Consider the following 24,662-nt stretch of genomic DNA (forward strand, 5'->3'; position numbering starts at 1 on the left):
CCAGGATACTGTTGCTCGCGATCTCTTGCCATTTGTTCTCACGCTTGTGTCTCGGCGCCTCCAGGTCAATCAGGGAGACGGCTTCTTCATCAGTGATCCCCTCCTCCAGGTAGAATTCAACCAGGTGCAGCACCTCTGCAGGCACAGGCACAGGGAGGGGGAGGGGCGGGGGCTGGAATGCTCTCCCCAGGCAGCGCGAGGGGGTGGAAGCGTCCCAGAGCTCCTTCCCCACCCAGCACAGGCCTCTCTGAAAGCTGGCAGGTGCAGCACTGCCGCCTGTCACACATCTGGGGGAAGCAGGCACGTGTGCGTGCATGTGTGTGTGCGTGCAGGCATGCGTGTGTACGCAAGGGTGAGCACCGGGGGCCTTTACCCCGGCCCTGTCCCCCTAGGAGCCGGAGGGACTCCTCTCCGAGGGAAGGAGAGAGGCGTCTCTCTGCCCGGCTACCGGGCAGGGGCTTCTGACCCTCGTCCACATGGAAGGAGCTGGGACTGGAGAGCCACGTCAGCCTCGCAGACTGGCGGCACCTCTTCCCAGGCATTTTCATCAGGCAGCGCCGCACATCGGGCTCCGAGGGGTGGGTGCTTCAGGTCGGGGCAGCACTGGGGTCCTGCCTCTGGGAACCCGGAGTGACTGTGTGTGTCAGGCGGGGGTAGGGGTGGGGGTGGGTGTCTCACGGTCCCCGATTTCCAAAGGAGGACACAGGTGCCCCACCCACACGCCGGCCGCCGCAACCGCACATGGCACTCACCGTAGGAAGAGGCTGAGAAGACGAAGGGCTGGCGGCAATTGATGCAAACGTTGCCCAAGTTGTTTAGCAGCGGGTTGTTGGTGGAGCAGCGGTAGCACAAGGGCACCAGCTCCTATAAAACGCCAGCACCACGATGGCCCGAGGGCCCAGCAGGGGTGGGGTGGGGTCCAGCCCCTCTCCTCCCCTGGCTTCAGCTCCCTGGGGCCTGGCGGCTGAGAGGAAAGGTCACCTGGGTAGGTGGGGAGGGGGCACCGCAGAGGGCGTAGCGCACAGGCTTTGCGCTGCAGCAAAGCAGCATAAGGGCCTACAGGGACCACAGCAGCCCTGGACACCCCCTTCCCAGGCAGGGCTCAGCAGCGCGGTTCTCCTGGCAGGAATGGCAACCACCACGGCCCCTGTTTACCAGCCAGTCCCCGGGCTCCATGGACTGCGCTAAGCACGTGACCCACGCTGGCCCACTTCTCCTCACAGCCTCTCGTGGGAAAGCTATTAGGCGTATCCCCATTTCATAGAGCTGGAAACCGAGGAAATGGGGGAGCTGGGATTTGAACCTAGATCTGTCTGATGCCAAGTCTCCGCTCTAAGTTTGAAGGAGGGGACTGTGAAAGAGACAGCGGCTGGTTGGGTTGGAGGAAGGCGGGCTGGGTCACAGACTGAGCTGCAGACACTCGGAGTAGACAAGCCGGTTCCACAGGGGGTGAGCTACGGGAGGGGCTCCTAGGATGAGCTGGAGGCAGGGCCAACCTGGGCACTGGGGCGGAGCAGACCTGGAGCCTCGGGAGAGCTAGGAGGCAAGGGAGCGCAGGGCTGCGGGGGCTGTGGGGGCTGCGGGGGCGGGGTGCGGCCGGGGGCTGCGGCAGAGAAGAGAGGAGACAGAGAGGGAAGAGGGGAGACAGAGAGGGAAGAGGGGAGAGAGTTGGCAAGCCAAGGCTTGGGCGGCAGTGGGGAGAGAGGGAGCGCCAGGCCCCAGGAGCATGGCAGCCATCTACAAATGAACCCAGGTCGCACCAGGAGGTGTCAGGAGAAGCCTCCTGCCCCAGGGGGCCGCGCCCTCACCTCGCTGTCATGGAAGGGCTTGGAGCGGATGGTCAGGCTGCCCAGCTCGATGGACTTCTGGAACCTGGCGGGGGTCTGCAGGCCCTGCAGCTTGTCATAGGCGTGCCGGGCCAGCTTGTAGGCACCCAGTGCTTTGCTCTGTTTGGCTAGAGTGAAGAGCGTGTTCCTACCGATGACGACGTTAAGGACACTAGAGGCCACTCCAGGCCCGAGAGCTGGCACTGCCCACCCCTGGAGCGAGCCCCGTGCTGGAACGCAGCTCGCGCTGGTGCCAGGAGAGCACGGGAAGGAGTCTGAGCACTGCCTCGCTCATTTGTGGGATGTTAAGTATATTTCTCGGATATCAAGGCCCAGAGATTTTTCCACAGTTGGAGACAGCATGGTTTCCATTAATATTTTAATCTTGCTTGGGGTTTCTGGGCCTGCTGATGGCTCATCCTGTACCCTGCCTAGGCCAAAACGGCTCTCACCGCCTCACCTAGCCTGCCAGCCAAGCCCTAGGATGCCTGGCACCAAGTGCCCCCCTGCTCCAGCCCCGCCAATGGAGCCTGCTCCCAGACCGCCTGGAGGCCGGTCCCCGGGGCAGACACTCCTCTGCCTGCACTTCACCAAGGCCATGGCGAGCTCTGAGCCCAGCCTCCCTTGCCTCAAGGCCCTCCTTGGAACTCCTCAAGGCCCTCCTTGGAACTCCTAGGCTTTGCGCTCGGATCTCAGGTCACCTCAAAGGCCCGCTGTGCCCAGGCCTGACCTGCCCTTCCTCCCCTCGCCCCGCCTATGAATGCCCCTCCCCACTTCTCCCTAACAAGCCTCCTCCCCACTCTCCTTCCACCCCAGCAGTCACATGGAGGCGAGTTTCCTTGTCTGTGTCTCCACTGTGCCCGCTCAGAGTCGGGGACTGTGTCGGGAGCTGTTACCACATCCCCAGTGGACAGCAAGGGTGAAGCTCAGGGCAAGGGTTCAGTCAAACTCTGCTGACTTGAACAGAACTTGCAGCGAAGGCCGGGTGTAGGTCCGGAGAGCCCCTTGGTCTGCGGCAGCTTCCCCTGAAATGTAAACGATGGGCCTGAAACCCTTTAGAGAAGCGAGTTCTCACCTCTGAACCCTCTCCTGGGAGGGTTTTTTTACTCAGGGAAGAAGGCAGGGTTGGGTGGGGCTGGGAAGGGGCTTAGCGATAGTGGTCTTTAGAAGAGGACCTGGGTTTATTACGACTTTTATCACTTTGAGGACCTGCAGGATTGGGGGTCATTTCCTGGTCGTTTCTGGCAGCACAGGCCCTCGGGCCCCTCCGTGGCCCGTACCAGACAGAGAAGGAGAGGCCGGCTCACAGCGAGGCCCTCAGGCCGCTGCCCCTCCAGCCTGGCTCCCGCGCAGGGGGCCTTCAGCTCCCCCTTCCCACCACCTCACTTCCCCCCAAGCCCTTCCAGGCGCTGGGTGCTCCCCCGGAACATCTACTCCGCGTCTTCCCTGGTTACCTCAGCCTACGGGATGGCTGTCACCTCCTCCAGGTGGCCTTCGCCAACCTTGGCCCTGGCCTTAGCTGCATTCCACCCTCGGACACAGCACACGCCCCACCGAACCAGGCCCCGACACTCGTCACCTCCCCCACTTGATGGCAGTTTGTCGCCTACTGCCTGGCCCGGCGCCGGGGATGTAGCAGGTGCTCCGTCCACCTGGGCTGAATCAACGCTCCCCCCGCCACCCCCCCAAGGGAAGTGCCCGAGATTCCAAGCCCGAAGGCCTGGCGTTTCCTTCATTTCGGTCACGCCCCCATCTGTGGGTTCCGGGAGGGGCTGGACAGTGTGTTGGCCAGAGGCCTGCTGCTGGGCCCAGCCCAGAGAGCCCTGAAAACTAATCCTCCCTTGGCGCTCCCCCGGTCTCCCTGGCTGAGCCTCTCGTCCAGCCGAAGAGCAGCGGCAGGGCGAGCGCTCTCCCCTCCCCGAGGCAGCTGGAGAGAGGGAAACTTCTGCCAGCAAAGTGCTCCGGCCGGGAGACCAGAGGGGCGGGACAGAGGGCGCGGTGAGAGAAAGGATACACTTTAGAGATGCCCAGGGGAGTGTCCTTGGTCAGGCTGTGCAGCAGGAACCTGGAGATGTTGAAGAGCGTTTCGGGAAGGTGGAAACTGAACGGCTCCTCCTGCCGTGAGGAAAGCAAACAGGATTGAATTTCTCAGCTGAGCTGCTGCTGGGCCGGGCGAGAGGCAGACACCAGCAACTCTGAGCGACTTCAACAGAACAGCAGACCCAGCCAGCGGGCACCTACTGTGTGCCGGGCGCCTGCAGCCACTGCCTCGGGGGGTCCCCAACGCAACCCTGTGAGGCAAGCAGTGTCATCCTCACTGCGCTGACGAGAAACCCGACGCCTCGAGAGATGATCTGCCCAAGTCACCCGCCAGCTACAAAGGAGCAGAGCTGGGATTCAAACCCAGGTCTGAGCCCAAAGCCCAACAATGTCCTTCCTCCCAAGCTCGCTGCCTCTGGGGTCAGCAATAATGCCATTTCCCCGAGCTCAAGCTGTCTCCACGCAGCTCTAAAAGAGGAGACCTTTATGCAGTTTAAGACACGACCTCCATGTAAGCACGTCTTTAACGGAGGCAATTAACCCTTTGTAGCATGAAACCGCAGGCCTCTTCTCTGCTGTCCAGCAGCAGCCTGACTGTACGACACCCACAGGTGTGCCGGGCGCTGGGGCTCCCGGCTGCATCCCTCCGCCCCCAGCGCCCGGCACAGGCCCTGACAGACAGGCACTCAAGACACGTTGAGTTGAATGAACAGGTCTTCTGCACCCAGAGGCTGCCAGTAGCTCAACGCAGTAGAGCAGAGGGAATTTCCTATCAGGAGGAGTCTATAAAAGATTGAGAAAACCCTGTTTCGAAGGAATCTGGCGTGCTGCTTTAGATGACAAAATGAAAGCAGGCCAGCTACCCCGCTCCCCAACCAGTGAGCACTTAATGGTAATAAACTGACATTTCCTGAACGGTCTTGCTAGGCCCCAGTCATCGCTGAGCCACCAGGACTTCGGCCCTAATTGGCCTCAGTTTGTGAGGACTCACTTTAAACTACTTCTTTGGTCCAGAGCCCAGCATTCTCTCTTTAGTTCGCACTTAAATTTCTATAGCCTCTGTTAGTTCCAAGAACCCAAGAAAACCTGAGAGTGCATCCTTTTCTGGGTGAGAGCCAGGGAGAAGCCTGCCTCTGGTTATACCGCACTCGATGTGGCAGCTAAGAAATGTCCCAGAAAGACGAGAGTGTGTGTGTGTTGCGGGGGGGGGGGGGGGGGTCCTTGGGATTCGCACCTCTCCTCTGGGAAGGACGCCATCATCTCAGGAAAGGTCTGATGCTTCCCTTTCCAGCCTGCTCGAATCAGAGCTGCTCTGTCGGCCCTGATGCCAAACCCTAGACCACCACACCCACGTCCAGGCCTTTGCTCGCGCTGTGACCTCTGCCACGAGTGCCCTCCCTCCTCCTCCCCTTCACTTGCCCCGTGTTCTTACTTATCTCCCACCTCTTGGCTTGGGGACCACCTCTTCGAGGAAGCCTTCTACGCGTCTCCTTTGCGGGAACTGCACTGCAGTCGCCCGTCACTAGACTATGAGCTCCTGGGGGGCAGGGACAACGTCTCCTTCAGCACTGCGCCTGAGGTCTCGGCACAGGGCGGCACGGGGCGTGTCATACAGCGAGCATTTACTGAATGAAGGAAGGGCCCAGTGAAGAAGCCTGAGCTGGGACGAAGAGGCAGGCCCTGCAGTGGGTGTGAAGCTGCCACTAGCTCACAGCTGCATCAGGTCCTGGGGCAGAGCTCGGCTGTTCCAGAGAGGAGACCCCCGGGCCCCTGCCTCCAGGGGCCAAGGGCGATGCAGAGCAGGGAGAGACGGAGCTGGGTCCCAAAGTGGCTCAGGCACACTGAGACCGGGCTGGGCCCTGACTTCCACCCTGAGTTTGGGGTCTCTAATTTGGGGGGCTTCTTTCCAGGTAAGCACCTGACAGAGATAAGGGGCCCCAAAAAGACTGTAGGGAAGATGAGGTCCCTCGAGACCACTGGGCCTGGTGCGGGGAAGGGGTGAGATGCAGGGCTAAGGGCCCAGGCAGGGGACCTCCCCTCCCCACAAGAGTCATTCTTGCTAGACTTCCCCCAGGGGCAGAGAATGTGCCAGGAGCTCAGCACAAACGAGGGGAAAGAGGCACCAAGGGTGGAAGGCAGGGCCTTTGAGACACCCGAAGGCGACTGCCCAGCCTGCGGGGAGCAGGCCGATGGAAACCTTGTTGGAGGCCTCCACACGGGGCGGTGGGAAGAGCCGACACGCGCAGGTCACTCCTCCAAGTGCCTCCCTATATTAACTCACTGCATCCTCGCAACCACCCCACCAAGCAGGTACTGTTATCATCCTCCTTTTACAGAGGAGGAGGCTGAAGCACAGAGGAAAGTAAATGACTTGCCCAAGGTCACACAGTGGAGCTGGGGCGTGAGGCCAGGGGTCTGCCTTCTCTAAATTAGCGGGGTGGGGGGGCTAAGAGCACAGGCTCAAAGTCAGCCTGCCTGGGTTCAAGTCCTGGCTCTGCTACTTACTAGCTGTGGGATCCCTCTGTCCAGCGCCTCAGTTTCTTCATCTGTAAGATGGGGATGATAGCACTTATCTCTCACTGCATGGTTGAAAGGCTGACACGATAAAGCCCTCAGCACATTGCCTGGTGTGTAGCAAGTGCTCAATAAAGGTCGCCTATTGATATTACCCTCTGGCTTATTAGCACAGGATAAGCTCACGTTGTTGAGTGATCTGAAGGTACACAAAATGCGGAAGCTGGTAACAATCTGTTACCTCTTCCCTACTGTCAGGAGGCAGATTTAAAATAAAATGGCTTAATCAGAAGGATCCAGGAGTAACTAAAAAGAACTATTTGGGTCTCTGGAGATCAAGCCAACACTCTTCTTTATAGAGAAGGAAACTGAGGGTCAGAGAGGGGAAGTAAACCGCTCAAGGTCACAGAGCAGGTCAGTGGCAGGGCCAGGGACGAGACCTCAGGCCTTTGGTTAGAGCTAGACCTTCACCCACCTAGAAGAGAGGGCCCCAGGCAACGTCCCCCACTGATCACTTAGAGAGACAGCACTTTGAGTGGCTGGCTGATCCAGAGTCTGCCTGAGTCATCCAACCCTGAAGCAAGCAACCAGAAAGGGCCACTCCAGCTCGGGCTTGCTAATTCTGAAGCCCACATGCTGTACCTCAAACAAGTAACCAATCAAGGAAAATCAAAGTTCCAAACTGTCTCCCAGGAGGAGACCAGGATTTCTCAGCAGGTCATCATGCCCTGGGTTTACTCTCCATCCAGAGGTCTGCTGCTCTGTTAAGACATGCCCAGGGCTCCCGGCTCAGCTGGGACTGGTGCCCCCGCCAGGACTCATCTCCCGGCCACCTTACCGTGTAGCGCTGAATGGCGTGGTAGCCGTGGTACAGCTCAGCCAAGTGCTGGAAGTGGTGGAACTTGCCGAGCATCACGTCCTTCTGGGCAGGGTCTGCAGGGCGCAGCGGGAGGGGAGCAGGGCAGGAGGGAGAGGGCGTGTCAGACTGTGCAGGTTCTCCCGCGACACCAGACCCGAGCCAGGGAGACGGGAAAGGCGCTCTGCGTAGGAGCTGCGCCATCCCGAGGCAGCTAACGTCCCGGCGGGGCAGAGCACACGGCGGGACTTGTCTCAGGGTCATGCCCTGGGGGAGGGCCAGCCGTGCCAGAGGGTGATCACCGGCATACAGACAAGCCAGAGCCACCTGGCAGGGAGGGTGGACGCACGTCAAGTGCATTCACGCTCACCTCACGGCTCTTCCCTCTGTGTCCTTCCGTATCAAATCACAAACCGCTGGCCAGAACAAAAAATGCCACCTTCCGCTAGAGCTTGACAGTTTTCCAACTATAACCGTGGTTCTGGGAGGCTCACAGCAGCCTCATGAAGGAAGCAGGGCGGGATGACCCCCACGCTACAGATGGGGCTGCAGTGCTGAGGAAGGACTGTGACTTGTTACGAGTCGCCCAGCCGCCCCGACGCCAGTGTCTTTCCCACTCCTGCAGGCTGGCCTCGGCCCAGTGGAGAGCATCTCCCTGCCCCGTCCGCTTCCAGAACTCCCTCAGTGCATTGTGGGAAGTCTCGCGAAAGCAAGCAACATCGACACTATCTTCCTGCCTGGGATGAGTGAGAATCTGGAGCGTGTTATTGTAAAGTGATCTCTTTTCCACCTTTTCATTTAGTTCAACGTTTTGAAACCACTGCTCGGCCAGGTCCAGTTACGGGTTCCCAGGTAGCAGGGAAAAGATATGTTCTGAATTAGCAACACAGGGCAAAAGCCCAGGGCTTTAATCAAAACCTCCCAGCTCTTCCGATGTTTATCTTGGTGCCAGAGTGGGGCCGGGAAAACAGGCGGCCCTGCTGATGTTGACTTACCTTGAGCTATATCGAGGCACTGCATGGACAGCATCCAGTAATAATAGGCAGCGTCATTAAACCTGCTCTCGACCACGGCATTGTGCGTGAGCTGCTCCAGCACCCTGACTGCTTCCCCCTGCCGCCCGGCCTTGTGGAACGCTGCAGGGGCACAAAAGCACACACCGTGGGGGGAGCTGGGTGGAATTCTGCAGGGCTCGCAAGGGGCTGCTACAGGAGCAGGACCCTTGTCGGAGCAGCTGCAGCACTGCACTGCTGGGATGTGCCTCTCAGGCCGGAGGCTATAAATAACCGAGGCTACATCCTGAAAAAAAGTACAGAGAGATATATGCCTTTTTGGCTGGGAAAAGGCAACCCGCTTTGCAAAGGCACGGCAGACAGAGAGAGCTGAGGGGCCAAACTGCAGGGCAAAGTCTGAGGACAGAGGCAGTGCTCACGGTCAGGGAGGTTCTGCCCCCTGCCCTGTTCCAGGACAAAGCCTAGTGACTCCCCAGGTGACACTAACAGGACCTGGCACTCTAGCGGCCTCGGTGGTTTTACCGAGTGCTTTTGTTGATGACAGGCCCTCACAACAGAATCTGTGAATCTGCTGGATCGTCACAACAGACCTAGGAAGACGCTTCTGAATGGGCTCGCAAGGTGGAGGTAAAGCGGCACACCCAAGGTCACAGAACCGAGCCCGACTCAAGCACTGCGTCGGTCTCCAACTGAGCGCTTTTTGATGACAACCTTGGAAAATCTGGCTTGGTTCTAGCAACCTAACATTTGTGAAAACGCAAAAATTTCTCAATCGTTCTCACATCCACTTCACAGAAATTTCTTGAGTCCCTACTGTGCGCGGTCAGACCCTCGGGATGTTGGGGGCGGCTGGGGAAGCACTTCTAGCTGCGACACTTGCCCACGTGTGGGTGGCTCAGATGATCCAAATCCTCTGCTTTAGGGAAGGAAAAGGTCTGGCCTTTGTTCCATTCTCATCTCCAATCTCTTGTCTGAGTACCAAGTTACTATGGCGATGGATTCTTGGAAGGACAGACCAGACAGATGGATAGGTTGATGTGTTTTGCCCAAACATGCACATACTTCAGCAACTGGGTGCTCTGGAAATGCGGAAGCAGTGGAGAATGTGCTGTCCTTCGACGGGGCCTTTCAGCTGAGCAGCTTCCACAGGGAGCCACTCCGAAATGCGTCCAGAGGTGGCAACTGTTCCCACAGAGAAGTGAAAATGGCATGCTATGGAACATGACACATCCAGCTCCGATTAGAATACTTCCCTAGAGAGGCAGTAAACCCTAGTTGGGAGAATCAGGCTCCCCAGTCCAACAGGTCCTGGTCCAATTCTGGCTCTGCCACTCTGTGGCTCTGGGACTTTGCAGGGCACAGTTAGCCCCTGCATCTCTGTAGGCTGCTGGCGAGGTGCAAGGTTACGTGGCTAAGCGCCCAGTCAGTGCCTGACACACAGAAGGCCATCACGCTTAAAACTTACTATTACCACATAGCGCTCTGGACTTCCTCTCGCTCCTGTGCCCATCCGCTTTACCACTGGGTATGCTGAGGAGCAGAGGACACCCCGTTTCCCTGAGCCAGAAGCAGAACCCAAGTTTCTCTTCCGGGTGAGGAAAGTGGCAGGTGGCACCATGCTGGCCGTTCTGCGGCCACTCTCCTTCCGTCCAACCCCCCACCCCACCCCCGCCTCAAATTCCCTCTCTGCCACCTCCTAGCTGTGGGACTTCAGACAAATCCCCTTACCTCTTCCAACCTCAGTTTTCTCACCTACAAAACGGTACCCACATCACAGGGCTGGTGTGAGGAATAAACAGGAAGATACACTGGAGCTCACGGTGCTTTGCTCAGAGAGGAGACAGGACCTGCTGAAGGTCCTGAGGCATGTGAGTGGTGGGCCCGGGTGCCTCCCATGCAGAGCCCGTGTTCCTCCCACGGCTCCACGGCCTTTCAGCACCAAGCACATCACATCCGCCAGAGGAAGCTGTCTATCTTGGGGCCCACGGCAGGAGGGCCGGGCAGCCTTCCTGACGCGTGTATCTTGGCAGTGCTTTCTCCTGCCCCTTCTGCAAGGCGCCAGTCTATGTGGCCTACCTTTCTGGGCTTCCTCAAAACGATCGTTCTCTGCTAGCCACTGAGCGTAGGGCACGTAGATGTCATCCTTAAACTCGGGATGCTTCTCACCCAAGGCGAAGGCCTAGAGGAAGGAGCAAATGGCTTCTTAGTAAAGCAGCCCCCGCGGCCCCCATGAAAACACGGGCACTTGGCTGAATCCATCAGGGATGTCATATTTTGCCAGCCTGACAACTCGGAGGAGGAGAGTGCCTCCCCCCACCCCAGCCCCAGAAACGCAAAAACAAATCAGCTCTTTGAAAACAAAAGGCAATTAACAGCAATATGCAAGCAACTGGATTCAGTAACAACACAGTCTGTTTCTGGACCACAGAAGCGGCGCAGAATCGGAAACATTTTATTTTGAGACTTTGCGTGGGCTCCTGGAGCGCTGCAAACAGATTTCTTTTAATTGCAGGCGACACCTAAGGAAACAGAACTGACGTTATCATCATTGCTGCCTATTAGCTGTCAAAGATGACCGTGGTCGTGGTGCTGCACGGGACCTGGTGACTGCTTCATCTAAGCCCCAGAACCACCTGTCAGACCAGGAGAACCGGAAGTGAGTCACGGGGGAAAATATGTGGCAACGGGGAGAAGGTCTGCCTCGTGCACAGCCGAGATGCTCTAATTTATGCTGCTTGAGAAATGTGATAAATGTATCTTGAGAAGCCATTATTGCCTCTGTCCCTGGCTCCACCTTCTCTCATCAGTGACCCTGTCACCTCACCAAATGGAGCCACTTAGCGGGGAGACAACAGTCAGACAGCTCTTACCAGCAGAGGCCTTGCAATGGCTCTGCAGACCAGACCACAGTGGGTGGGTGGGGAGGGTGAGGTCCAGGCGCACAGCTCTCATCCCCTCGAGGATGAAATTTAACCCAGGGCACAGGGAGCCAGTAAGCGGGAGGGCGGGAGTTAAGCCACAGAGGGGCAGCACACCAGCTTCTCCACCAGCCCCAGCACAGCCCTCTCTCCGGCTGGCCTGGCTAATTCTCCTACCAACCCTCACGACAGAGGAGTCGGGAGGAGGGGGCAAGGAAGAGGAGGAGGAGCTGGCCCCTGAAATGGCTCCGGCCGTTTCAGGGAAAGTACAGGTGGCCTCTTCTGCCAGAATGCCAGCCAGCAGGTTTTAAATGACACGCAGGTGTGCCTCCCTGCCTGCGATGCTTCAGCCCGTGGTGCCGGTCAGGGGCAGCTCGGACCGACAGCAGGCAGCGGGGGCTGTCACGTTAACCCCTGCATCCGTGGTGTCCATCACTGCACTGGCACACAGCCAGCACGCCAGAAAGATTTTCTGAATGAATGAATGAATGAGCGAACAAACAGAAAGTGAGTACGAGGAAGCCCTCCGGGACACTCTGGCTCAGAGAATTCTCAGGGGAGTCTCGCGACTGCCAGGCCAATGTTCACGCCCACAAGGAGGACAGCCGCTCTCCACCCAGACCCCCCAAATCCCCAGGTCCCGGGGCTCAGGGGGGGCCCCCGACGCTCACCTCCTCCCAGCGCTGGGTCTCCACGTACAGGTGAACCAAGGACCTCAGGTCACCGATCTTCAGGTAGGTCTCGGCAGCATACCCAGGGTTCTCCAGCTTCTGGAAGTAGCGGGCGCACATCAGCAGGGGCTCCCGCTCGGCCTTGTCCAGCTTACGGGCAATGTCGATGAGCCTGGAGCGGCGAGAGCACGGGTAGGAGATGGATCCCCGGGAAGGCAGCCCGGCGGAAGGAAGCCAGCGCCTGGGTCTTCCCCGGGCAGGCTCGGTGTTGATTCGTGCTGACGTCCCCAGGCCTCCGTATGGTGCCATGGCCCCTGGTGCTTGATGGGAGGTTATTAATTGAGTGAATACTTAATCCAGAAACGCTGCTGGGTAAAGGACACCATCTCCCCCACCTCCTGTGCCTTTCACTGGAGTTACGAACCTATCCAGCAAGCTCTGGGGAGAGAAATCGACGATTACTGATCACCTACGGGCATCAAGCTCAGCGCCATGTGTGATCTCACTGAATCTTCACCGCCCTAAGGGGGTGGTCCTGCTATTCCCATTAAACAGATGAGGAGACGAGAGGCTAGGGTGAAAGGTGAAGCAAGCTGCCCAAGACTCTGCAGCCAGGAAGGGGCACAGTGCCCTTCCCAGCACCATGTGAGGAATTCTCACAGGAAAAGCGAAGCGGAGGTGGGAGATGTCTTCTGGGGCAGGACCTCTCAAGGAAGAGGCATGTGCGGTTCTGCTCTGAGCTCTGGAAGGAAGGCCTGCAGGGAGTCCTGACTGTGCCTCTCCTCCTGGCCGAAGCGCTGACCACCAGGCTGAGGGGCCATGGGGACCACTGGTTCACCACTTTTCCCCAGTGGCGGCCAGCCCTGCCACTGCTCGTGGGCACATGAGGCTGCGTGGAAAGCGCTTGTTCCCTCTGGTCAGGCCTGGGTTTTGAGTAAAACCAGCTCTCCCAGGGGAAGGGGGTTCTACCCAGCTCGCTCTTTGTGAGAAGCAGCTGTAGCAGAGCCCTGTCTCAGAGACAGGCGAGCTCAGGGAGGCCTGTCAATCTGTACTTAGAATAATAATGGCATCTAAAAATAACACTTCTCAGCAAAGAAAGGACACGTGTTTGGGGAAAGGTGGCACAGACAACCCCTTAGCACCTCCGCCCCGGCCCCGCCCCGCCCATTAACCCTAATGTCCCTAGAGGAGAAGCACCTTTTACAGCCAGGCCTGGAAGGACAGAACATTCTGCACTAGTTAAGTATCCCCAGGGTAACCTGATGCATATAAGCTGCAAATGAAAGTGACAGGCGAAACCAGAGGATTGAGTGGGGTACCTAAAGCCGCCTGGCTCCTCCCGCACCACACCTTTCATGAACAGAACAACAGGGCAGCAAAATCTGCACCTGTATCTACAAGAAATGTTATCCTTGGAGGAGAGAAAGATGTGGTAGTAGGTCACCCACCCAGGTCCCTTTGTGAGGGACCACACCCACCACACTTAGCCATCAACCAGCCCCTCCCCCTCCCAGGTCCCCGGCCACCGCTAGCTGTTTCTAGAACAGCCAACAGCCTTCAGGGCTCAGGCTGAGCCAAACTCAGGAGCCACTCCCTCACCCCTTCTCCTGTGCCAGCTGTAGCAGCCTATACGCGTGTACATGTGTGAGCACAGAGCCCACTCTCTCTGACGGTGGGAGGAGAAAGCCCTCTGCCTGAAGGGCCGATGCTCTAAGAGGCCTAAGACCAAATCCATCCTCTGTCTGGCAGCTCCACCCCAAGCCCCCGTTCTTCTGTTCTCCGCCTTGAGTGAAATCACTGACCACCAGGCCCAGGGCTCAGAATCAGCTCTGCCGGCCCTGCCCCGACGCACCCTGCGCTGGGTCCTGTCAGCTCAGCTCCTCCACGCCTCTCTTGTTCTCTCAGCTGCCGCACTGGCCACTGACCTGGTCCCCCTCTACTTGCCCCTCCGTCCCCCACCTGCTGCCCGAGTGGGCTGCCGAGAACACAGCCCCGACCAGGGGTCCTCACCACCTTCGGACAAATCTAAATGCCTCCGTATGGCTGGCCCCGGAGGCCCTCCCGGTGAGGCCAGCCCCGATGCCCCCGCCGCAGCCCGCGTCCTCCGCCCTCGCCTGGACCCTTCCCCTGACCGGCGCCGACTTGTCCTGCTTGTGCAGTTCTTCCACCTGCACGATCTTCCCTGCCTACCGGCTCTACCCCCTGAAATTTGTCAAACGCCCTGCGTGCGAAGACCACCTCTCAGGAGAACACATCCGGGGCTCCTCCCGTGAGAGTTCACGTCTCCTTCCCCGACACGCTGAGGACTTTTCTTGTTCTTTTCAGTGCCTACCACCATACCGGTTCTGGGCACTGACATCAGTCTGTAGCTCTGCTCCACAAATTCCCAGCTACCTGGCCTCATACGACCACTCGGTCCCGGAACCTCGGTTTCCTCATTTGAAGGTGGGCTTGGAAACACCACTGCGGAGGGTGTGGGGGCGAACCGAAGGCCGACTCGTAGGGAGGGCTCAGGGAATGGCAGCCCCCGCTCAGTCCCCACCACCTTTTCCCCAGGGTCTCGCTGAGCTTCCCAAAGGCAGCGACTGCCCCGTTCAGTCTCCGTGTCTCCCCAAAACCAAGTCACCATCACCTTTGGATCAGACACTTAGAGAAACACTGGTTTTTGCCTTGTCAGTCAAAACCAAGAGCTGACATGACATGACACGCTGCCAAATGCCTCTTGGGGCAGGGACCGAAAACCTACGTGTCAACCCAGCCGTGGTCGCCGCTGATCTCTATGGCCTTGCCGTGCTCGCCCGCCGAGATGTACATCTCCACGGCGGCTTTGGGCTCGTTGATATTTCGAGCCCAGTCAGCCTGTTTGCTGATTAGCATCTTTGTTTCTTTGGGGTCTCCAGATCCAAGGAAATCCTGAGGAAGCACAACAAACAAAAACATTCCGGATTAGAACTTCCTGCTGCCAGCATTACGTCAGGCTGCCGAAGGCTGCAGCAAGGAAGGGCCCCACTTGGCTGCAGCAGGCGGTCAGGATGCAGGCGTGAGCCCGTCCCCTCGGGGCGGACTGCGGGGCAGGCCCAAGTGCTGGGGAGGAGGGCTCGCGGGCCGCCCCACGGGTGCTCCTGGGGGTACGAGGTCAGTGTCAAGGACTACGGCCCTCAATGTTTCTTGCCCTTCCCACTAATGGACGTTTGTTCTTCAGCTAAACAACGCTTTCCCGACTCTCTGGAGTACTGCACACAACCCCGCAGTGTGGGAGGTTTATCATCAGAGTACTTTGTTTCTCTCTCATATAGAGTTTGATGTATGTGTAACTATTCCTTTATAGTGACTTTACACAATTTCAAACGGTCAGACCTAAAATCCTTACTCAGAGAGTAAGGATGATACCACATGCCTCAGAGTGAGGCTGAGTATGTGGTCCCCTGAACTTAAAGGAGGCAAGATGGTTTACAGAGTTCTAGGACGGCCCCTCAGCCATCACCACACTGCAAGTATCACCGTTATCTGTTTTCTGACTCTGTTCACGTTCTGCTGCCTGAACTCAGGGCGTTGTCCCCTCGGCTTTGCCCCAGCTGTTTGCCTGGGGCCGACAAGGCGCACGAGTGATTTTGGTTAATTACTTCTCAACAGGATAGTATCAGACCCTGTCCTGAGATCAGGCCTGCAAGGGTGGGGACAACAGGAGGCCGTGGGGGATCTGAGGCAGGGGGAAGGGGCTGGGAGAGAACCCATGAAGGAGGAGAGGCCTGTGTTCGTTCCACCGCAACAGGGGCCTCTGAGGGGCCGTGCCCAGCTTCCCCAGGTTGGCCTTAGAATTCGCAAGAAACAGCCTCAGAAAATCCCCTCTTTTCAGGATACAGTGACCCAAAATACGTGTCGAGGGCTGCCACAGTTGAGGCAGCTTTTGGTGCTGACGATTTGAAAGGCGGGGCTTCTCAAAAAGGGAGATTGAGAGCGCTTGGAGCCCAGCTCTGCACTCCTCCTAAGAAGCGGTTTGTCTCGGGAAGAATGTACCCTGCAGAGGCTGCGCTGTGTCAAGCTCACAAAGCGTAAAAAAGCACTCCTTTCCCCTGATTAGCACTCACTTGTCAGAAAAGTACAGTCAATGTATGCTAAAAACCCACTGGAACAATTAGCATTCTCTCTTTTCTTCCATTTGCTTTCAGGGTAATTGGGTAGCCCCTAAAATAACATATTAGACTGGCCTAAGACAAGCGATTCTTTTCAGGGGAGGAAGGAGCGTCAGGACCCTGATGCTGAGGATCCCATAAAAGACAGGCCCGCCTCACTGGCCTGGGGCTGTCTGCGCTCCACACAGGTGAAGGGGCTGGAAGGCAGCCGCTGACTACCCGGAGATGCCTGGTTTGGGCTGTTACAGACCCGGCCTTTACTCTTGGCAGCTACAACGTGTACTCTTTATGCCAACACAAAGCCGGAAACTCTTCTTTAACCTGGTTGGCTAAATGAGGTTAGCAGCTGGGGAGAACAGGCATCCTGAGACAACAGGAATGTCCTTCAAAGGGAGTGCACAGTGGCCTCCGGGTGTCTCACTCACTCTGCAGTGAGAAGGGTCAGGGGCTAAGGGCAAGCCATAAATTTGGGTCGTCAGCGTGGAGACCAGGCAGGGACACAGCTCCCGGGCTGGAAGGAGCCCCCTCCAGCCGCACGGTCCAGCTCCCGGAGCTCGGACCTAATAGAAGTTAAGTCTAAATGGCTCTTCAAGGCTCAGCAAACTGGGTTTCCAAAGGTTCTCTGGTCCCATGAAGCTAATTTACACATTATCTGGGGCCGCGGCAAAGACTCTGTCCGGGAGTGGACAGAAAGAGCCTGTGCTGAGTGATGAATGAGACTAAACAGTGTTCTCATGCTTGGTGATTTTGATAAGGATATACTACATAAGAGTTAAGAGCATTATAATTCCCTTTATCTCCATATAAACATGTCACTTCCCCGGAAAGCATACAATTTAGTTGTACGTGGGAATGTAATTTAAAAATTTTCCGAAGACCAGATTGAATCTTGGGAAGCAATTTTCAAGTAAACAAAAACATGCCATGTTAATAAGCATTGTATCTCCCCCCACCCCCCGACATAATGTGTACGTACACATTTTCTCAAATTCAGACCGTCAGGGGTCGCGGGGGCGGGGCGGAAATGAAACGGAACCAACCTACTTGGATCCTACTTGGAATTGTGATCAAAACCTGAAGCCGGAAACAACCCCCAGCGTATTCACCTTCACAGAGAGGCAGACCAGACGGACTTCGTAGACGGGCTGCCTTTCTGGGTGGAAGAGCGTAGTTACACAAAGCCCACTGCAAGTGTGAGGAGGGGCTTCAGTGCAGGGCGGGCTGGGGCTGGCGGGGGCCGGTCTGAAGGACGGCCATGCTGTGGTCACGCCTGGCTCCACTCACTCTCCCAGCCTTTCTACAGCTTGGCCTTTGTCAAGGGCTTCCTTGTGGGTTCATTTCTGCAATTCTCAGAACTGAGCTCAGCTGGACTAGGCAACTCTCCAAGAAGGAAATGGAGGCTAGCAAAGTGCAGAGCCTCCCCCAGGTCACCCGCAGGGAGGCCGGGACTCACGCCCGCTCTCTGGGCACCACGGCAAGGTGCTGTCTCCTACGCCACAGTTGCCCACCGGGACTTTTCAGAGGATCCGGGAAGCACTGTTGGTCCAGAAGAACAACCAAGCCTTGCTGTTCCTAAAGCCTGAATTCTACCCTCAGGGATTCGATCCTTTAGTTCAAGGTTTTATCCTTGGTTTAAGTGTTGTCACCCCAGAAAGAGACACCCTGATTTAGGTGTTCTCAGTGTGAACGCACTGTTAAAGTGTGTGTGTGTGTGTGTGTGTGTGTGTGTGTGTGTGTGGTGGGGTTTGGGGGAGGATACAAAAGTTGAACAGGGCAAAAAGGGGGCTACCTGAAGCACCCAGATCTGAGGGTTGGGGTGAAGGAACCACCAAAGAAGAGACAGACTGGAGCCCAGGTGCTTGGCCAGGTACTGATGACCAGCAGCTCCCGGGCCGCATCACAGGGACCCAGACACAACCTTTAGCCCCAGGGTCTCACAGACGGTAGAAGATAAAAGAGCACGCAGCCATCTCCAGGAACAGCAAAGCAGGGGAAAAAATGGGGAGGATGTTCCATCTTGAACTCGTTCGCTAATTACCATTAACAGCCTCTAATGGGTTGTGGCTGATGACTCACTGAACATTCTTGAGGCCACCCGGAGACAGGTTAACAAAGGCGCCTCCGAGAAAGGAAGAACCTGGCTGTTTCACCCGCGCTAGGCGAACCTGCATGTGTCCTGGTGGTCTGGGACTCAGTGGGACTCAGGCTCGCACAAGCCGTCAGCAGCTGCTCCAGGAAGACTGCCCTCACGTACCTTTAAAGGCCCAGAACTGCTGGGGACTAACCGTAACAGGGGCCCTCCAAATGCAAGAGGATAGCTCCCCCAGCCCCAGGCGAGCGACGGGGGCACGGTGTGCTCGCAGCGGCGGGCGAGCAGGCCTCTGCCCCAGCGCCCCGAGGCCCAGCGCGAAGCCCAGCGCCGAGCAGAGCAGGCACTTAGGAAACCTTGGCTGGAGTGAACCATGCTGGCCTACGGACGGCAACGGCAGAACCAGCTCACGCCTGAGGACACAGCTTCTCAGTGGCTTCCGACAAGGCTCTGAGAGACTTTGTGGCAAATAGAACCCTGAACCCTTAACAAAGGGACTATGCTGGTTGGGACTCACCGTCCAACCACTTCTGTCACCGACAAAGCTCTGAACCGTTACACTCTGTCCCTTCTGACGTCAGCCTGAAAGGTCAGTTGGAGGTCAGCCTTAACCAGTGGCCTGCGATGGTTCCTCGTTTATCAATGTGCCCACACCCGTTCTGAGGCCACGGCGACCGTCTGTCCGCACCGCCTCTGGGGTCGACGGCCTGGAGGCCGCAGGGTCGGGACGGCGGTGGGCGGGCCGTGGCCGGGTTACCTTGGCATACTCGAACATGCGGAGGTCTGTGTACATGTCGAGCGCGAGGTTCTCGTGCCCGCTCCTCTTGTACAGTTTGGCAGCCTCGTGGAACTTCCCCTGGTAGGAAAACACATCTGCCAGAAACAGGTCATTGTTGGTCTCTCCCCTCTTCTTCCTCTCCTGGAAAAATTAGAAGCACAGGAAACGGCCTCTGCAGCCATGGCAGGAAGCAGCCTTCACAAAAGTTAGATGTTGCTATTTCAAGTTAAGCCCCTGGGCCTTCCTACTGGAACCTTCGCTTGGCTCCTGGGCTGTTGTGTCTCTCACCTAAGTTTCTGGTGGGACTGCTTGACAACAAAAGCAGATTTTTTTTTTTTTTCCCAGATGAGTGAAGATCAAAAGAGATGCAAACTTTTGTTTGTTTAATGGAAATTCCTCACGGCCGCTTCCTTATATATTCCTCCAAGGAAACAACTGCATAGTGAGGATGGTGTGTACTGCCCACTCGTAGGGGGCCCCCAAGCTCTAAGAGCTCTCAAATCCCCAGGCCTGGTTTGGCCGAGCTGTTACTCATTATAATGGTGGACAAGGACAAAGTTTAGGGTTTCTTCCCAAGAAAAAGACCAACAGAACAGGATAGAGAATCTTACTACGTCCCTGTCTCTAAAGAGAAGGCGAGCAACGCCGTGTGTTGAGAACCCACTAGGCACCGGCTACTCCTCACGCAAGAGTCACGCTGCGGGAAGCCGGGACTCGGGAGAGGGGCAGGTCGCGATCACACCGGGCTGGCGTTTGGACTCCGTCTGACTCCAGCTGCTCTTTGTTCCACATCATACACCCTTCGGAAACTCGTGACGGCCCCCAACAACACGCACACGTAGCAGTGCCGAGAATGAAACCGGCACTCTCCCCTCCCTCCCGCGCTGGACAACAGTCAACAGTCTACAGCTCAAGTATTTGTAAACACTCAACAGCACCCAATCTCTCATCCCCGGCAGTCTCCTTTTGCTTGTTTTCTAGCAAGTGTATCGCAGTGGAGGAAGATGAAACATTGACTCAAACTCCTAGGTAAGCTGGTGAAAGTTATAAGGGCTGCGGGCAACATGCTTCCCCACTGGCAGAAGTAATTTTTTAACCCCCCCCCAAAAAAGAAACCAAACTACACATAGTTTAGGCTAATCATCCAAATAAACTAACTCCTAATAGTATGAAATGAATTAAAATCTTGCAGTGAGATCAAGAAATAGGTTTCACTAGGCGTGGAATTTAGGCCAAATCTGTTCCGGGCCCCAGAACCTCACCATGATCAGTACAAAGGATTCCACACACTCAACGTGTAAGAGCCACATGGACAGATGCCGTTCCTCCTGCTATCAGCACAGACGCATCTCGCCCATCCAAAAGAAGCGCAGTAAGGAACCCCGGTTCTCTGGAATAATGCTGAATGCCTAGAAGCAAGCAACTAAGGCCTCAGAGCAAACAAGATGGATACGCACTCAAAGGCACTTTGCTCTTTTTCAAGAGGCAATTCTTACAAGTTTACTGTGCCCAGCTCACAGCACACCAGAAGAGACAGTACACGGGATCTCAGTAAGACATGATAAGTGGGCAGAGTTGGGCCTCACAGAGGTCGGTTACTTTTACACAGAGAAAAATTATGTTCCATGGCCTCGTGTTAAGACCCCTAGATCTAGACCAGTTGATCTACAAATGTGGCCCCTAGTAGTAAGCGGTACTGGGCGTCATGGGTAGATGGCTCTGAAGAAACCCTTCACCATTCAGGTAAGGACGGAATGGGAGACAGAGCTGCTCCTCGTGACTGTGCTGGGGGAGGGAGAGAGTATGCAGGGCAAGCGCCAGGAGCAACTTCCGAGCGGGCAACGCGGCCCAGAGTAAAGACAGCAGGGGCTTGGAAAACAGAACTGGCTTAAATTCCAACCCATCTTTTTGCCCTGGGGACGTGACACAGCCTTTCTGAGCCTTAGTTTCCTTATTAATCAAACAGAGGTAAGAACAGCAGCTGCCTCATCAAGTTCGTTGTGAGGATTCAGAATCGTGTACACATCGATCACGCGGGCGGCATGGGGCAGGAACCCAACAAACAGCAACTAGTCCTCGGCCAAGCAGGCTGTGAGCTCCTGCAGGCCTCTCTTCCGCCCAGCTCTTTGCCCACGGGGCTCAGCCACACGGCCTGGCCCACGACAGGTGTTTATTATGCTGAACTGAATCGAAGGGAGGAGACACTTGCTGATCTCCTCTCACTGCTTCCATATGTGAATTCAAATGTATCTCACATTCCCAGAGCCTCACAATAAATCTGCTCGGAAGAAGAAATATGTACACCTTTTTACGGACGTCTGACAGCCTGAAGATGCACAGGAATGAAAAATATTTTTGCCCATCACCCAGCAAATGGTACAGCTAGAACCAGCCTCTTTAGGCCCCCATCCGCCTCTGGGTGTGGCTGACGAGGTCCAGGCCGGGACCGGTGGGCTGCAGGGAGGGCTCAGAGCTCAGTAGGCGCCAGCTTGGTCACATGCCTCCCTCCCCAGGGCCCATCCCTGCAGGTGGGTGCAGATCACGTGCATCTGGGAAATGCCTCCTACACTGGCACGTTGTTCGAGCCCTAGAGGGGGTAGCAAGCTAACAGCCACTGTGAGGATGAAATCCGGTTACTGAGAACTGTTTGATCCTCCTAGCAACCCTGTGAGGTAGGTCTCACCCCGCTTCACAGACAAGAGACCGAAGCTCTGAGAGATTAGGGGCCCACCTGCCTCCCTCACCCAGCTCCCAAGTGAAAGACTGTACTCCCGGCTCCCACGTGCTGGGGCCCCCCACGTGGCACTCTCCCCCCCACAGCAAGGCTGGGGCCCGGATGCCCACACACCAGTGGGCTCTGTCCATGTGTCCTCAAGACCCTCGCCTGCTGGAAGAGCCGCCTGCAAACCACAGACAGCGCGTGTGCGCTTCCCTGAGAATCAAGAACGCTTCATCTTTTACCTCAATGCTGTTGATGAGCTCTAAATACCGGAGGTCTTGTACTCTGGTGAAGGCCTACAGGGGAAGAAATGAAGGAATAAAATCAGCTGCCTTCTGGGCTTCAAAAGTGGGTGATTGGCTGGGGGTGGGGAGTCAAGCTTCAGAAAGTGAGCCAGTAAGGAGGGAAAGAAACAAGCACTGATTAATCACCGTGTGTACCGGGAGGGTCCTGCCACCCAGGGAAGCATGGCTTTGTCCCTGGGATTAGTCCATATGAAGAACGGCAAAGAAGCCCTGGTTGCATCACTCACTTTGGGACTAGGTAAACAAAACTCGGATACTGCAGTCTGGGATGGGGCTGGCTTGGAGGAATCTCTATGCGAAAGGGAAGACCGGGCTGGTCTGAGCCTCTGAGGCAGCAGCACAGGAGTGGGAGTGGGGGGGACGTGCTGACGGAGGAGAGACCGCACGTGCACCTCAGTGACCAGGACGGAGCACGGGAGACAGCCTCGCTTCCCGGCAGGGCACAAACACAGGGCCTGTGGTGCCGGCACAGGGGGAGGCGAAGAGGGGAAAGCTGAGAAGGAACAAAGATGACTTCTGGAAGGAAGGAAGGGGGAGGTAGGGAATGAATCACTCCAAGCCCCTGGAAGGCAAACTCTTATGTAAATCCTAAAAGTGGAGCTCTTGTGTTGGACTCGCAGTAAAGCCAGAGATTTTAACCCATGGCCTGCCAGAAACTTCTAGGCAGCCTTCTGCACGCAAATTGATGTTAGCTAAGCCCCTTGGGCTGCTTTCAGATCCTGCAAGGGGTTTAGAGGAACATAACCCACCCTGTCGGGCAGATCTTCACGTGGCTTTGCTGCCAGCATCTCCTCCCATTTAATTCCTCCCAGGCGGGCGTCTCTACAGCGTCCCATATGAAATGGGCTGACACATGCCTGGAGGAGGCAGCAGGTTGAGGAGCCTTCGAGTTTAAAATGCAGAACAACAACCCTGGCCAACTGCTCTCTCTGCTCAGCTGCATGACATCCGCCACCTAAAAAGCCAGGAGATTAGCAGGTCACCCGGCCTCTGGCTGCCTCACAGGTGACCAAAATGTGACTTCATCTCTTCACCCTGCAGGGCCAGGCATCGTATCAGGGGCTGCGGACCCAGAGACGAACATGACTTGGCCCTTGTCCCCCTCTGTGATTCAGGGGTCTATATTTTAAAAGGGGAGGCAGGCAGATTAAACAGATCCTGAACTCTCCCTGAGCCAAGAGCTATACAATTACAAACCAGATGCCCTGGGAAACACAGATTCACTGTCTGGAAACGGGCAGGGGCAGGAGTGTGGAGGCTGGACTAAGCAAAGCATCACAGGGTAGGCACCTGACAGATGGGGCCTGAAGAGGGGTCCCTTGAAAGGGTCGGGCAGGCATCAATCACATAAGCAAAGGAATGAGGGCTCAAAGCACACATTTTCCACACAGGAGGGCTTACAAGCTCTCGTCTAGATCTGGGCTTCCTGAAAGCAACATGAGGGGAAAGCCTGGGGTGTCTGGCAAGGTGGCAGAGAGGAAAGAAGGAGCGTTCGAGGTCTCAGTCCTGGCTCTGAGACCTTCCAGCTGGGGGGCCCTGAACCTCACCCTCGCCCGCCTCCAGGCTGCAACAACTTCCTTATTAAAAGGGGGCAAGCTAGCGAGGTCCTCTCCACGGCCTTCCTAGTTCTACTCTGCTAGGATTTGAGGACTTGTCACCGTGAGAAACCTGTTTCTTCAGCCCTGACACATTCTGCAGAGTGCCGGGTGCCCTGGTCGGAGCGGTCAGAGTCACAAGGCCCGTGGATAACCTCAAGCAGGGGGAAGTGTGGGAACAGGGCCTCATCTGCCGTTCTGCTTGGGGCTGCCTTCCCAGGTGTGAAGCAGCTCTCCTCCGCCATCTAGTGGAGACACTGGCCTATCACCGGGAACCACCCTCCGTCCCCGTGTGCCCGAGACTTGGCAAAGCAGAAAAAGAAAGGCTGGGGAATGGGAATTTGGATAAAATGATCAAGTTCTAGTCTATGGTTAAAACCTTGTGGGCGGCACACAGTAATCTCTATTCTCAGGGAGCGTTTGGAGGATACAGGGTGGGGAGGAGGGGTTCCAGTTTAGTTTGCGTCAAATGTTTCAAACGTTTGCTGAGAGCCTAATGGTCTACGGCACCGTGCGAGGCAGTGTTGGCTGAAGCGAGGATGAGACTGATGCTTAGTTAGTTGCTGGGTGTAAGGAACTGACAGTCTCTCAGGAAGACTTCTCATTTCATTCCAGGCTAAAAACAAACGAACAAAACACATTCTAGGAATCCTGTGTCATTCTTCACCCCTCCTGGCATTTCTGGGTGGGGCAGGAGAGGGAAGCTCCCTCCAGGGACTTGCTTCCTCCCTCCCTCCTCTGAATTCTTAAGAATTCCTAATAGCCCTCCTCTATTACCACTTGTCTGATGCTAACTAGATCTAAAACTATGAAACAGATAATTATCGTATCATGGTAATTTTACTTGTTGTAATAATGGTTGGCATTTGTACAACCACTGCTAGTTTTAGAATCCCTCTTACTACGTGGGGGTTACGCCTGATGACACTGTGTCGCGCAGGCCTGTCAGTCGGCGTTTGCACCGTCCCGCTGTGGGAGTGGGAGGGCTGAAGCTCCAAGAGAAGTGGCTGGCTGGAGTCATGCAGCCCGTGCAGGCACAGCTGGGCCTCAACCCTGCTGCTGAGTCCCGGCCTGGTCCCCCATCCACTCTCTTTTCAGGCCTAGAAGTCCCATGCTAGCACAGGGCAGGCACCACACACTTCTGCAACCACGTGCCCACCAGCCAGGAGTACGGGCTAAATGAGGGCCTGGCTAATTGACTGTGG

General features: G+C 56.5%; 1 protein-coding gene across 5 annotated transcripts in view; it reads right to left on the bottom strand.

The window, feature by feature from the left end:
• The window catches only part of IFT122 (intraflagellar transport 122), a 71,797-nt gene that overhangs the window by 4,031 nt on the left and 43,104 nt on the right, over positions 1–24,662 (bottom strand). For 4 of the 5 annotated variants that reach the window (XM_067043390.1, XM_067043391.1, XM_059075717.2 and 1 more), the window contains 11 exons: positions 21,800–21,853; positions 18,818–18,979; positions 14,585–14,751; positions 11,839–12,010; positions 10,326–10,428; positions 8,232–8,372; positions 7,219–7,313; positions 3,841–3,941; positions 1,809–1,974; positions 753–864; positions 10–135 (listed from right to left, as the gene is read on the bottom strand). In XM_067043390.1, coding sequence (XP_066899491.1) covers positions 10–135; positions 753–864; positions 1,809–1,974; positions 3,841–3,941; positions 7,219–7,313; positions 8,232–8,372; positions 10,326–10,428; positions 11,839–12,010; positions 14,585–14,751; positions 18,818–18,979; positions 21,800–21,853 — 1,399 coding nt within the window. Of the gene's footprint in view, positions 1–9; positions 136–752; positions 1,537–1,808; positions 1,975–3,840; positions 3,942–7,218; positions 7,314–8,231; positions 8,373–10,325; positions 10,429–11,838; positions 12,011–14,584; positions 14,752–18,817; positions 18,980–21,799; positions 21,854–24,662 lie in introns of all 5 variants that reach the window. The other variant, XR_010842460.1, reaches the window with a different exon arrangement.

Source organism: Kogia breviceps, chromosome 10 (assembly GCF_026419965.1).
Source record: "Kogia breviceps isolate mKogBre1 chromosome 10, mKogBre1 haplotype 1, whole genome shotgun sequence".
In the NCBI taxonomy this organism is placed as follows: Eukaryota; Metazoa; Chordata; class Mammalia; order Artiodactyla; family Physeteridae; genus Kogia; species Kogia breviceps.